Source organism: Coptis chinensis, chromosome 5 (genome assembly GCF_015680905.1).
Source record: "Coptis chinensis isolate HL-2020 chromosome 5, ASM1568090v1, whole genome shotgun sequence".
In the NCBI taxonomy this organism is placed as follows: Eukaryota; Viridiplantae; Streptophyta; class Magnoliopsida; order Ranunculales; family Ranunculaceae; genus Coptis; species Coptis chinensis.
In genome coordinates, this window is record NC_141460.1 from 71235279 (window position 1) to 71251012 (window position 15734).

The 15734-nt window shown below is 38.0% G+C and overlaps 1 protein-coding gene and 1 long non-coding RNA gene across 17 annotated transcripts in view; one reads left to right on the forward strand and one right to left on the reverse strand.

Annotated features, from left to right (window-relative positions):
- The window catches only part of LOC147498696 (uncharacterized), a 37754-nt gene that overhangs the window by 3681 nt on the left and 18339 nt on the right, over positions 1-15734 (reverse strand). For 11 of the 16 annotated variants that reach the window (XR_015195565.1, XR_015195567.1, XR_015195562.1 and 8 more), the window contains one exon: positions 8719-9055. The exons of 2 other annotated variants lie outside the window; for them this stretch is intronic. This is a non-coding gene — a long non-coding RNA (uncharacterized LOC147498696). Of the gene's footprint in view, positions 1-8718; positions 9056-11222; positions 11299-13526; positions 13616-13639; positions 14149-15734 lie in introns of those variants that run through there. 3 more of the 16 variants (XR_015195566.1, XR_015195571.1, XR_015195570.1) reach the window with 3 other exon arrangements.
- Positions 14157-15666, forward strand: LOC147498697 (uncharacterized). The gene is given in 3 exon segments (XM_086560826.1): positions 14157-14565; positions 14657-15014; positions 15016-15666. Coding segments are annotated over 2 exon segments (825 nt in total). The 5' UTR covers positions 14157-14565; positions 14657-14840.

Below are 15734 nucleotides of genomic sequence, written 5' to 3' on the forward strand. Positions count from 1 at the left end.
GGGGTGATGCTAGAACTCCTAAGGCAGAGAGACAATGTTATTATTATGCTACCAAGGGTCACTTCAGATATGAGTGTAGAACACTGAAGAGGGATGAGAAGAATAACTGTGTACATGAAGACATGGTACAGAGGAACGGAAACACATGTAGAGATACTACTGCACTAGTCGACGATGGTGTAGTGGGAATTGTGTCAGAATGTGGTGTGTGTTGTCTTAGTACCTCATGCTAGGATACAGAGTGGGTGATAGATACAGGAGCATCCTATCACGTCACACCGCACAGGGGATTCTTCACTACATATAGCTATGGTGAGTTTGGTGAAGTAAATATGGGTAACAAGGGCGTCTCAAAGATTGTAGGCATTGGTGATGTTCATATAGAAACCAATTGTTGGCTACACCTTGACACTTAAGGATATATGACATGTCCCTGACATTTAACTAAGCCTAATTTATGCTGGAAAGTTAGATGATGATGAGTTTCTAAACTCGTTTGGCAACGGGGTATGGAAACTGAGCAGAGATTCCATAGTAGCAGCCAAATTAAAGGGAAGAAAACTTGCTCTCTTTACAAGACACATGCTAGTTTGTGTAAAGCAGAAGCAAATGCGGCAGAAGAAGAAGCTTTCTCCGAACACTACAACAAAAGGGGTCTGTTGCAACGCACTCTTTTGCCACGCCTAAAATTTGCTGCAACAAGTCATCTTTTACAACACCGTGTGGCGTTGCTAAAGGTCATCCGTCTTAATAGAATTTTCATTTTGGGAAATACCTAGAGCGACGCCTTGAGTGTTGCAAAAGTGTTTGCTTAAATTTACGATAAATAAGAAAAATAATTAAATTGAAAATGTTTATTGTTGGCAACGAGTGTGGTGCTGCTATAGATTAAATATCTATTGCAACCCCCTTGCCGTCCATTGGTAATTCGAATAGACTATGTATATGACTTGTTGCGGCGTTTTGGTGTTGCCAATAGGCTTTGGTTTGGCGGATGTATTCTTTTTGGTACAAAAATATTTTAAGGCGCTACAATTTTCATGTTCCCGCTGCAAATTATAACAGAATTAGAAATACTATCAAACAAAAACACATATTAAAACCCTAGATTGCCGTCTCTCTCCATCACCGAAACTTCTTTCCTCCTTCTCCAAAACTCGTTCTCTTTCTCTCCACATCTTCAAAGCTTATCTCTCCTCCACTGTTTTGAAAGATTAATCGGTAAGATTTGGTTTTTATGAATTTGTATGAAGTCTGTGATGAGAGTATTTTTATAAGTTGGAATTACCGACTGAAATTTATGTTTATGATTATAATAAACTTGCTGTTTCTGAGACTGGAATATCCGTAAGTTTGCATAGGCAATGAACCTTTTGGCGTGGTGATCTCTTCTGCCCCCACCTCCAAGTTCATGGATTCATGGGAGTATTGTTGGAATAATTAGGAAGGGTATATTGTAGGATTTGAATTTAAAAATACAATTTTAACTGACTAAAAGGAGCAACCATTCATCCTGCTTGGTTTAGCAGATTCGACTTAGGTCATTGATGCATTCAAAAGTGAAACCTAGCACTGAAGGCTCTTATCGTCATATTTTTAGTAGACCCAACTGTTTCCACCAAGCGAAACTTGGCCATGAGCTCTTATGCGACATTATTAGTAGACCAATTTGTTTTCAATTTCTCAATAAATATTTGTTTTTATTTTTGATTATTTTATTGTAGCAGTTTTCGTTTTATAATCCGAAGGCTCACCCGGTCTTAAAAGCTCATCACCTAATTATATAAAAAGAATTGAAAAGCCATTGAAGCTACAACAAAATCAAAAGCTTCGTTTTTGTTCCCTGCCCTAGTTGAAATCGTTTTTTGTTCCCTGCCCTAGTTGAAATCGTTTTTTTGTTTTTCGTCTTGATTGATTGTTTTAGCTTTAAAGTGGGATTTTTGGTATTCTTTGCAGTGATTTGTGGAGCCAGGTAGAACTGCTCGAATTGGGGTTCTCTACAATGGGTAAGATATATTGCTTTGCTTTATATTTTAACATAATGCCAATGAAAACTTTTATTTTTTTGCCCAACTAGCATCGACCCTTTGATTGTCAATTGTGTTTGATATGTACATGCGTTTGAAATTATCAAACACAGTTCTTTCCAATTTTGCCCCTTCATTTTCTTTTTATGTATACTAGAAAGTAGAAACCTTTTCTTTGCAATGGAGAGTGAGAGCAGCTTCTTCATTACTACTTGTACTACCATTGTTGTTGTTGTTTTCAACAAGATGGTTTATTCTACCATGGAAACTCTTCTTCTTGACACTGTTAGGAACTCTCTCGTTTCTCTTCTTATGATGGTATACCTTTCAATCTCTCTCTATGTTTTTTCTTGTTTAATTTTATGATTCATTGATTAAATTGTCAGATTGTGTTCATATGTGATTGTTATGTAAGTGTTGAATCTGTAATGTAGTTACTTTAACTCTTAAACAAAATTTTAGATTATATAATTTTTTACTATGTTGATGAGATCTTGTTTTCAGTGAAAGAATGAGACTAGAATTTGGCTAACGTTGTGATGCTCGTATCAAATTTTTGGTTTTGTAGATTGTTCCAACTGTATTAAGATATTATATAATGCATGTAAGTAACGATGTAAACCTGTCTAGTTTGTGCAAAGTTGATGAAGTTTAGTGATTTGAAAGCCAACAGTTAGTAACTTTTTCTTGTCTAGTTTATACCTGCGCAGACATATATAAAAAACCAAAACCAATCACGCCACCGGATGACCTAAAGATCGCGTGGTTACGCCTTAGGAACCGGAGAGGCATATGCACATCTCTTTCCTTTAGATTGTTAGGTTTCTTTTCGGTGGGTTTAAAATCCACTAAGGAACGCTATTACACAACTCTCGTTTTTGCTTTAAGCGGCTCCTTCCCTAATAAGGCGTCATTGAAAAGGGGTAGTCGATTTGAGAAAATCGGTTGTTGAAACCTCGGATTGGTTCTCGATCGATAAAGTTGATGATTCCAACTCTGCCGGTCCCTTTTGTCGTGGGACATACACTAAGACAGATCTTTTATCTATAAGAGCTGGTGCAATCCACTTCTTTGATAGGTGTCAAAGCCAATTTACGAGATGTGCTTTTCGCCGAAAGTGTTCATTAGCGGTTCGGTGAAGGAGCCATGTTTTCGTAGTCTTGGTAGTTTGAAGATTCATTCTTAGCGTAGTCCGAAGCGAGCCTTACAAAACGCGAGCATAGATCGTCTGCTGTATTTGGTAAAAGCAAGGATTACGGTGGGGGCGAATCAAGCAACTTTTATAGATGGATAGGATAGGAAGGAGGAAGAACCACCGATAGCATTTGCATTTGCTTCTTTCCATCGAAAGGGGTTGGACGGCGATGCGGTTCTTCTTTACGTTCTTATAGCCGTGGCAAGAGAGGTTGAATTCTTAAAGCCATGGAAAGGAGCTACAACGTGGAAGCCCCTTGCAAGCTACGACTATTTAAGAAGAAAAAAGAAACAAGAAATCTCCGCCAAGCTCGTGATTCAATCCCTATCGAATTAGAGGAGATGCCAAGGCAAATGAATGAAAAATGGGAAAGGAATGGCAAGAACTAAGGGAGGCGGTTAAAAGCCTTCTCACGGCGTAGTCGAGCCTCGCTAGCTCTCGTCTTCTTTTCCATTGTTGACATTTTCTACTCGACCTGTTTAGAAGGCGCTTTCCGATCTACGGTCCCTCGAGCGAAGGGTTAGGCAGGTAGTGCAGGCCCTCGACTTCCGGCTATTTGTCGCGGCGGCTCCCGGTTTAATGAAGGAAGCTCGAAGAGCTTTCTCCGCCGGCGGCTTATGTAGTGGTCGGCCAACTAAAGCTCGCTAAGCCTTTAAGTTGGCTTGGCCCGCGTCGATAGTCTGTCTGTTCTTGTGATGGAAGCGTAACTAAGCGGTCGCGGAAGCTCCACCCGATTAGATGTCGCGAATGCTTTCTATAATGGAGAACTTAAGGAAGAAGTTTAAATGGATCGTACCACCCCGCGGAAGGTGCAAAAAGGGCAAGATGTGGATACCTATTTGCCCATAGGTATGAGATGTACCTTGTGGGTAGAGGGCGGTCCCCGGACATAGTCCTTTCGTGATGGCCGTTTAGTCCATGGTCCATTGGATGGTGGGTGCAAAGGCCGAAATTGGAACACATTGATTCCCTTTTTTTTTTTCTAGGATTAGTACAAATTCCGGCCATTTGCTAGATAGTTTACAAGCTCAATCCCCCTTTGAGCTTGTGTATTATAGCGGAGTTTACGATAGACAGCCCGTAAGTAGGTTAACAAGTTGGTTACACCGGTTTTTGCCGCTTTGCTTGTTGGAAGGTGAAAGGGCAATGGTAAGAGCAAAGGCAGGCCATATGCATGGTGTGAGAGCCTTTAAAGAGAAGTACATTCGGTGCTTGGTTAATGCTTACGCCTATCCTATAGGCGATCTTCTTTCGCGTTTAATTTGGATACATTCCTTTCAAAGCCTCAAACTCGTGATAAAATCATTGATTTAAAGGGCTTATAGAAAGAATTTCCCTTGGTATGACCTTATCTTCTCCATTTCTTGGTGATCATGACTTTGACTTCTAGGTAAACCTGTAAGTGAAGGAAGGAACAGCTGTAAGTTAAGGTTTCAGTGGAGTTGAACCGCACCGAACGAGAAGGAAAGAAGAGAGCCGATGCGTGGAGGAAAAATCGGACTATTCGGCGGAGTGGCCGGGTGAGCGTACTCGTGAAGGAAATGATCTTTACAAGGAAATGAAAGAATCCGGAGTAAATTAATGAAAAAAACATTGCAGAATCAGGATTTTACGCTTCGGATTAGACCGCCAAAGGCACAGGCCAACGATAACAGCACTCGCAGACGATAAGTGAGTGAGCGATCAGACAGATCGGATCGTGTCCCCCCGCCGGCTCTCCGGTTGAGTCATGGAAGATCCAGAGACCCTTACGACCCGTTCCACGTGTTTGAAAGTGAACCCTCCCTCTGTGGTGAAGCATACCGAGAGAAAAAGCACTGAAATGAACCATATCGAGCACAGGTCTCACTCTACAAGTTCAGTTCGATGAGCTCCTATCGGACCTGTGAAAGTCTCGTTTTTGACTAAATTAAGAAAAACGGGCTTTGCTGTGCTTGCTTTGCTGCTTCCTTCTATCTTGTGTGAAGAATGCGCTTATCCTAGTTCACTACGAATAAGCAACTAGACGTTCTTAGTTCAGCTCGAATAGCATTCAAGTGCGCTCTTACGCCACTCATTGTTCCCCTGTTACCTTTTTTTTTGCTCCATGAGCCCTGTTTTCCCTCCAACGACTAGCTCCCGTTTCTTGTTCCGGTCCGATTAACGAGGCCGCTTGCCGCTGCGCCCTTCTCCCGCCGTGGAAGGATCAGAGCACAATGGTGTGGGTCCAGAAGCAGCTAAGAGAGCTAGCAGACAATAAGCAGCTGCAAAGAGCGGTGTCGGGTTTCTGTAGCTGTTCCCATCCATAGAATAAAGAGACTTGATTGAAGCACCTTGGGCAATTGCCCTGTCCTGGCTTGCATCCGTTTGATTGTTTGACTCACACCTCAAATCTCCTCTTCCAACGAGTCTTCAATTCCAGCAGAACAGAATAGATTTTTACCCCTTGTATGGGATTCGTCGAGGACAGCCTTTCTCGCAAATGGATTTCCCACTGGCAAGAAAGGCACTATCTTTGAGATGGAAGAATAAACTTTTACTCAAAATGTCTTCCATGATATCCGGAAGTACTCCCCTATTTTGGGCTATCTCGGTTGCGACCTCGGCGCCCGCCCAAAGTCAAGCCAAAATTTGAAGCCAAAGGGGAACTTCTATAACAAAGTGATGCCATTCGGTCGGGTTAAAGAACGCTGGTCGTCAAGCTTTCTATCGAAAAAGAGCTGTTCAAGAGTGGATAAAAGCGAGTAGTCCCTTGTCATCGGTTAGTAGTTGAATAATCCTCTTGCTTGAGCGAATAAAGACTTAATGGACAATGATAGGCAGACCAAAGATTTCACATCGCGACTCTAAAAGCGTGCTTGCGCACCGGCGACAAAATGAATTCGAACTACCGGCTCAGATGAGTGGATACTTCATGTATCATAATTTTTCTTTATAACCGAGAGATAGGATACCTATAAATGAATGCAATTCTGCTGGTCATCTGTCTTGCATTTAGGAAATGCTTTCAGGAAGGGTACCCTCACCCAGCGAGAAAGGCCCTGATCCTGCCACCCATGCTTCGCAGGTAGGCCTCCATGCTAAAATCTTTTAGTTTCAAAGCATAAGCCTTTACTCCACTTTTTTTTAGGAAAAAGAGCTTTCACTACTTTTCTCTAAACTTGACTTTCACTCTTCCTGCTTGCTGAACGAAAAGAAAGAATGTTTCACTTTCTATACCACCAGCATGCTTCTGTCTTGTTCGTTGCTATTTTTAACGTCAAAGGCAGCGCAAGACCACGAGCTTATGCTTGGCCTGAGAAAAAGGCCCTTGCTTAGGAGATCCTCTCTTTCTTGTTGGTTGAGCCTGATCTACGACCACCCTCTCCTTACCGATGAAATGAATCCTTCAGACCTTGGACTCTGCGATTTTATTCTTTTGTTGGCTGCCTGTACCGCACGGAGATGCACTTGAGATAGGGAAGTTTGTGTGTAGCTGGCTGGGATACGACATCAGTAGGGGTCTTCTCCGCCAAAAAAACAGATTTAGACGTAGGAGGCCCTGCGTTCGAGATCTCATTCACAACCTTTTGGCACAAAAGATGCGAATCAATAGGATCGGTCTCTCCTCCCGATTCGATTGGAGGTGTATTTGCTTCAAATGCGTATATCTCGTCCGGGCAGGAGCAGCAGATTCTGGTAAATGATACTCTAAGATGGGAAGTCAGGCTTATGGCCCACCTTTCCATCTCCGTCTTAGTAGAGTTCCAACGTATTTTTTTTCTTCACCTACTCATTAGTTAATACTGTGATTCAAATACTAAATACACGAAAAGAACAAGAAATACCGAGGTTTTCAAAAAAATTTAAGTCCATGTGAAGGGCGTGATGGGGAGAATGCAATGTATGTATGACTGCCGAAGTTTCATGTTCAGTTAGCTGTCAGGAGTCCAGGAGTGCATTGAGTAGATGAGCGAGCTAGAAATCAGGAACTTTACTAGGGTATCTAGCTTATGAAACCTCAAGAGTCAAGACCTGTCTCTTTTTATTTTTTCGCTGAATCCTCAATACTTGTACAAGATACAACTTATGAAATTGATTTTTTTGGTTAAGCAATTTATACACTCTTTCATCGGAAAGTGACTTCACCATTAGAATGGGATTCTCTGAAATTCAACATGATGAGATGATCATGACCATTTCATTTAACTTCAGTTTTCTCCCTCAAAGTACTGATCCTAGATTCAGTTAAGTACACAAAAATGATAGGTGGTTTAGCATGAAAAAGATATAATAAAAGTACAAACAATCTAAAACAAAACTCACTTCCCTCTGTGATATGGGACAAGAGTCTAAAGAATAAATTATTTTTCATGAAGTCAGATGGATTGTGTATACCATTACCTCCATTGGTATAAAAGATTAGGAAGAACATTAAAAGAGTGTAATCTCATATTTTGCATTTCTTGGAAGAGCATTGATGCTCATCATATTATAGATAGAACTTAATTAACTCTCCCACGAAAATATGTGAAGATAAAAGTTGACCAAATCAAGTGATACAGGCCATAAACAATATACATTACATAAATTTTCTCTTGATGGCTAACCTTCCAACTCTGGTCATGTGGTGAAGCATGTATATATGGTTAGAAATTGGTCAAATGGATCAGTTGTTTTCATTTGGGGACATCACCGATGTACCCATTAGTATGCTATCATATATTTATTCCTATATTTAAAGTCACAAATGGTTTCCCTAGATTTCCTCTGGAAAATAATAAATGCATGGTCTCTGTCTCAAGATGTACGAGATTCAACTCTAGCTAAGTTTTGTAAAAGAAACTTGTTGAATTTGTAAAGATAACATTACGGGTACCCTAACATTACCCCATCTCTACTCAAAACTTCAAAAGTCCTTAAGAAAGATGAAGTGTATTCAAGAAATAATTATGCCAGACCCTGGACTCTGCGATTATATATGAGTTTGCAGGTGTGCATACAAGTGTTTATACTCCTAAAACATGGTAGTTTTTGTCTTTTTTTTTTTTTTTTTATTTTTATTTTGGCTAATTATCTTGATTCCTCGATCTATGCATCTTAATGTAATAGAGTGACGGTAATGTAATAGAGTGTGTTTGAAAACTTGGTTCAGGTCCTCAACTTAAGCACTTGCAATAAGGAAAATAGGTTGAAGCTGTAAACTTCTTTCAGGTAGCCTTTTCATGTTCTCTAGCTTGTATATTTTTTAGATTAAAATTGAAATTTTGTTTGCTGTAATGCAACTTTAGTAGTTTTGAACAATTGATAGCTATATTTTAGAATTGAACTTTTGAACAATTGATAACTATATTTAAGAAAGGTCCGGAGTTTTTTTTTTTTGTAGTTGTAGATTAACTAAAGGCAAGGTCTGATATATTTCTCTAGTACACTACTAGAAAAAGTCAATAGATAGCACTCAAAAAACGCTTATGAAATCAATTCAATAGCATTTATGCAAACGCTATGAATCAACATGCTATCCTTTGTATAATAGCATTTGTGAATAAAACGCTTATAAAATCAACAAAACATTTAGTCATTAAATGGTACTAAGTTCCTAAAAAGTTGAGGATATTGCATCCATAGAAAGAATTGGTTTTTCGTTTCCTTTGACTTCTTTGACATCCTCTTTAGGAATTAGCTTCTTTGACATCCTCTTTAGGAATTGGTTTTTCTTTGACATCCTCTTTAGGATTGGTTGAATTCTATCATAAGGCTTTCTAGTTAGTGTTTCCCTTTTCAGAGCAGCTACATATTTATCATTTGTGTCCTCTTTCCTCTGCAGCTCACCAAGGTTTTCTGCTAGCCTCTCTCGATTAACTTGCCCCATCATCTAATTCACAAGCCAATAAAACAAGTGAGGCTTCAATAATATAAGCTGATAAAAATTGAAGGGGGGTCAAAATATTGAAAGCAAGCCTAAGGAAAACAAAACCCAAGTTATATTCCAAAAATGTGTCTTCAAAGATAGGTGTCTTTGTACAGGCCAAATAAATGTAATTTCTGATATGAATTGTTCAACTTAATGCACACATATATAAATGAAAGCACAACGAAACAGACTACTACACCTATATAGTACATGTAGACCACAACAAATAAAAAACTCTGGATGCTGCAGTGATATTATATGACTAGCACCAGTCATGGATGGGTTGAGCCTACGAATTGCAATGCAAGCGTAGAAGCTCACTTCGTTCGGTATTATGAAACTTCATGGTTTTTTCCTTTTTCTTAACCAAGTAAGATGAGATTAGGCGGACTCCTTACCGCTATGTTAGATACACCATCTACTTTAAACATTCCAAAGGTTTTTAGCTTCTAAAATTAACGGAAGAAGAAAACATTACATCACATAGACCTTTTAAGGAAGCTTATCTTTGGTCTCTCTAAAAAATGGTTTATATGATACTCATCTACACATCTGAAGACTCCAGAATCCCATAAGTTAAGTTAAAGCAGATGCGCGAAACCTCTTATATCTTCAAAATGAAATGTTGATATTGATGAAAGGTTTACCCTTGAGCTCAAACATTCATTAAGTGAGCAGTTACATATTAGAGGGTTCCATCATCAAAATCAATATTCCTATTTATTCACACAGTTAAGAGGGTTTCATGTCTAGCTCCTTTCTAATTTCTAATGCAATGGAATTCATCTCTAACTGGTCTACAATACAGTAATCGAATTTACATGCCACTTACAAGTTAACAATAAAACAATTTAAATCAAACTAATACAATTTAAACCAAGTCAACACTTGCCCACAAAAGCATCTTAAGCTAGGAAACCAAGTTCATAACATACATGTTGTGCCAAAGAAAAAATCCAGTATATAGAAACAAAAAAAATAGAAAAAGAAAAAGAAAAAAGAGTAGCAAGGTAGAGAATAACCATCTCAGAAGTTAGAATGTGCATGTGCTTAGTAGGTCTAATTTACCATGTGCAATTAAGTAGTATAGACCATGTGTGTAGCCCTTTTATTTGTAATGTAGTGTTATAAAATTCAAGTAACTTTTGAGCTATTCTCGGTTTAAAATTTAAATAGCAGTAGTGGTACTCTAGATAAATCTGCCCCTAATAAATAAATTTAAGAAATTAACTATCACATCCTAAGAACTTAATTTCATAAAGTGGACTGTAAATGCATTGAAACTTTAGCAAATTTTGAAGCACAAAAAGTATAATATTCACGGTGAAACTGTTGGTCTTTACAAGGGAAAGCTACCGAATCCAAATTGAAGAATTCTACTCAAGGTTCAAACAATGAAAATTTTCATGGCCATTAAAGCTTTTTGAACATTCGAGGTTGGTGGAGGCTTGTGGTAGCCTTTCTTTAGCGATATTACAAAACTAAGTTTCTAAACTTAAGAGAAAACTTATAATTAGTTGCATGATGTTTTGTCTCTTGAGACTTATTTGGATTGGTAGAATTTGGTTTTTTTTATTTGTTTTGCAGGCTTAATGAGCACTATATACAAGCCTTTATGATATTATATACGTACATGGATTGAATGTTTGTTTCTTTTGTTTAGAGGAGTTTGTTTTACCTTGCCTAGATATGGTTTTATACTTGGATTAGTATGTTGTTTCAGATTTCATTGTATCGGTTAAAAATGAACTAGTGCTTGGACCATTATAGTTTTGTCTCACCACAAGAATATATAGGTCTTGCTTATTCATAAATGACTCGCTCCTCATGATTTTGCATTGCTATTATTTTTTTTTTTTGAAAAATGCACACTAGCTGATCACACACTGATTATAGGGTGTAAAACAACAGGACAATGTAAAAGTATTCAATATCAATGTCATTCTGAGCATCTCTGTCCATTGAGCATTAGTTGAACAGTTCAATAAACCAAATTTAGTAAATAAAAGACATTCAATAAGACCAAAAAACATAAACCTACTAATTAACGTACCAAATCTTAGGGTCATAAGTCGTAACTTGTCTAGTAGAACGGGGAGTACAACTAGTAAAGACAATGTAATACAACCTTGAAAGTTTATTAGTTGTTGGTAGCTAATTAAAGGTAACAACGTCTATAGGTTTTTCTGTGATGTCACTTTCTCCTGTACAACATTGACAAAAGTGTTGTTATTTCTAACCACAAAATATCTCATTTACTAATGCAACATCATACTTAATTATACCAATAACAAAATTTTAACAATGAGATCCTTTAAAATATTTAGCATAGATAATTCGATTTTATCGAAAAATATTAATATATTAAGTTATTAACATACAATGACTACATTAGACAATTATAGTGATAAAAAGAATAAATCGAAGTAAACTTTTTGTAACCAATTTAATTTGAAAAAAAAAGTAACAACTATGCTCTTTCTCAGAGATAAAGTACCTAAACTATGCAGAAGATTAGGGGTAAAGTTGAAAAGTTAAAAGTGAGATGTCTTATATTGCAGTTTGTCTTTTCTTGAAGTGAATCTCAAAAGTACCTTTCATTAAGTGACTTTCACTTTAAGTTTAAGGGTTTGAAAGTTTATTAGTTGTTATATAAGTGAAAGTTTAAGTTCTCATAAACAAATCTGATAAGTTGGTGTGGCATGTGTACTATTTTCGTTTGTGATGTCAAAACTGATTGTACAATTATTATCTTGTAGTAGGAAACACGAAAATGGATAAGAGTTGGATACAATTGCCAAATAGGTTTTGGCCAGCGTATAAAAAAGGAATTCGGGATTTTATTGATATTGCTCGTGGTCATGTAGACAGTGCGGGCAGGACTAGGTGTCCATGCAAAGAGTGCAAAAATAGGAATTACAAGCACATCAATGAGGTAAATGATGATCTAGAGAGGTTAGGCATGGACAAGAAGTACACTCGTTGGGTGTTTCATGGAGAAGAATATGAGGAATTAAGTGATGATGATGATGACGACGATGATGATAGCAATGGTGTTCAAATGGTAAATTTTGATGGGTTAGATGACATGATTGAAGATTTACAAGCTTCAACACATGTTGATAATTTGGAGCCTCACGTGGAACATGGGGAATCCGGAGATGATGATGCATTGAATGCAACAGAAGGTGAAGGTGGCTTTAACAACAATGGAGGAAATGTAGATCCATATGATGACCTTTTGAGGGAAACACGCCAACCTTTGTATCCAGGTTGTAAGATTTCTAAGTTAGATTATCTTGTGAAATTGCTTCACTTAAAGATAATCAATCATTTGGAGTAACAAATCGCTTACTATGATTCTCCAATTGATTAAAATTGATTGCCCGAAGGTGAGACAATCGCCAAAGTCTCATTACGAGGCGAAGACATTAATGCGTAACTTGGGACTTGGTTATATCTCAATTCATGCATGCAAGAATGATTGCATGTTGTTTTGGAAAGAAAATGACAGTCTTCAAAATTGTCTCGAATGTGGGGAGCCAAGGTATAAAGTTTGTGAAGGCAAGACTAAAAAAATACCACAAAAAGTGTTGCGTTACTTTCCACTTAAACCAAGGCTCAAGAGGTTGTTTATGTCGAGGGTTACTGCTGCAGATATGAGATGGCACAAAGAAAAACATGATCGGGAGGAGAATGTACTCAGGCACCCAGCAGATTCTCAAGCTTGGGGCGATTTTGATAAGGAACATGAGTGGTTTGCTAATGATCCTCGCAATGTTCGCTTGGGTCTTGCAACTGATGGATTTAACCCATTTGGCAATATGAGTAGCCAATACAAGATGTGGCCTCAGAATGGTGATACCATATAATTTACCACCGTGGAAGTGTATGAAAGAACCGTTCACCTTCATGACGTTACTTATTCCAGGACCTTCATCACCTGGGAATGATATCGATGTTTATTTGCGACCTTTGATTGATGAACTTAAAGAGTTGTGGAAAGATGGGGTAGAGACTTATGATGCAGTGGCAAAGAAAACATTTCGGTTGCATCTTTGCAGTTGTTATGGACTATAAATGATTTTCCCGCATACGGTAATTTATCTGGTTGGAGTACCAAGGGCAAACTAGCTTGCCCTAATTGTAACAAGGATACAATTTCCATGTATTTGAAGAATGGACGAAAGTTATGTTATATGGCAAATCGTCGCTTTCTACCGTTAAGGCATGCTTGGAGAACTCGTGGCAAACAATTATTTGATGGAAATAGGGAGAGCAGGTTGCCACCTAAAGAGTTGTCTAGGGATGAATTGTTATCACAAGTGAACTATGTAGAACCCCTTCAGAAATTTGGAAGCCTAAAAAAAAAAAAAAAAAAATCGAGATGGAGTTGAACCGACAAAGAAGAGCATATTTTTGAGTTACCGTGATTGGGACACTCTTAAGCCGCGACACAACCTTGATGTTATGCATGTTGAGAAGAACATTTGTGACAATGTTGTGGGGACATTGCTTGACCTAGATAGCAAAACAAAAGATTCAGTAAAAGCTCGATTAGATTTGGCGCGATGGGTATAAGAAAAGAGTTGCATTTAATCCCAAGAGGTGATAAGTTTGTAATGCCCCCGCATGTTACACATTGTCATCTTGGAGAAAAATCTTTTTCATGAGTGGTGAAGTCGGTGAAGTTTTCCGATGGCTATCGTCTAACATTTCTCGATGTGCAAATGCTAAAGATGGTAAGATAACAGGAATGAAAAGTTATGATCATCATGTGCTCTTGCAACAACTTCTCCCGATTGCAATACGTGGTTTCTTGTCGAAGGATGTAGCCATTGCATTGGTTGAGTTGGGCCTGTTCTTCAAAGAGTTATGTTGCAAGACGCTAAAATTGGAAGTGCTTGAGAAGATGGAAAAAGACATTGCAGTTATACTTTGTAAGCTCGAGCAAATATTTCCTCCTGCATTTTTCGATGTAATGGTTCATTTGGCTGTCCACTTGCCGCGTGAGGCGATACTTGGAGGACCGGTGCAGTATAGGTGGATGTATCCTATTGAAAGGTAAGGCATATGACTTGCAATTCATTTAATGTGAAATTAGCATTTTAAAGTTAAAAGTTTTATTATACATTAATCATACATGTGTGATTTGTAAACAGGTATCTACACACGCTAAAACAATACGTTCGAAATAAGGCTCGCCCCGAAGGTTCAATTGCTGAAGCATATGTTGACAATGAATGTCTCACGTTTTGCTCCATGTATCTTCAAGGAATTGAAACTCGGTTTAATCGTGAAGAAAGAAATTATGATGGTGGTAATGAGAATCAAAAGACAGGATTTGATGTTTTCACACAGAATGTTCGACCATTTGGAGCTTATACAAATATCATTCTCGAACCAAAGGATCGAGACAAGGCTCATTACTATGTGTTGAATAATACAGAGGAGTTATCAACTTATTTAGAGTAAGTTCTACTGCATTTAACTTATCAATTATGTTTTATACATTTTAAGCCACTTTAAGTTGTTAAGTTTATGTGTTTGATACGCATGTAGTCAACACATGACAGAGCTTCAAATGGAAAGCTCACGCAACTTGCCTGAGAGACAAGAAATGTTGTTTCCTAGTTGGTTTGAAAAACGTGTAAGTGTTTGTATTGTTTATTTTAATGTTATTGTTATGAACCGGAATAATATGCTAATTATGCTTTACTGATTTGGTGTACATTTTTATGAATAGATGCAAATATTACGCAATGAGAACTCTCTTGAAGCTACCGATGAATTGTATTCATTGGCATGTGGACCTGATACACGTGTGAAACGTTATAGTGGTTGCATTGTTAATGGGATTAGGTTTCACACCAAAGATCGAGAGAAAAATCTTCGAACCCAAAATAGTGGTGTTCTTCGTGTAAAAAGGAGAACACCAAGGAAAAGAGATCGACTTTTACGGTATTTTGACCGATGTTTTGAAGTCGGTTATCTATTCGGGAAGAGAGTTTATCTTTTTCGGATGTGATTGGTATGATGTTGGTAATAGAAGGACAGGGATACAAACGGATGGTTTTTTCACTAGTATTAATACCTCTAAGACGTGGTATAAAGATGACCAGTTTGTCTTAGCCACACAAGCATGTCAAGTTTTTTACGTCGATGATGCCAAATTGGGTAGTAGTTGGCAAGTTGTGCAAAAGACAAAGCCTAGAAATGTGTTTGATGTTCCAGAGAGGGAAGAAGAGATTGAAGCAGGAGGCACTGATGAGGCATATCAACAGGAGGAGCATACAGGGATGGATTTGGATAATGTCCAATATGATGAAACACATGAAGCTAGTAGCAGCGGAATCCAAAATGAACCTATAACACCCATACAACTAAATAGAGACGATATGGACCCAAATGAAGTTGATGCCAGTGAGGTCGTGATTGCTATGGAAAGTTGCCTTCATGACAATACCATTGTTGATGAGGAAACCGATGAAGAGGATGATGATACATTAATGGATTATTGTTTCGAGGGAAGAAGTCCGGTCATATCGAAAGTGATGATGACACGGACGTAGATTGAATATTTTTTAGTAACTTCATTATCCATTTTGTTATTGAATGGAGAGCTTTATCTTAGATTTTA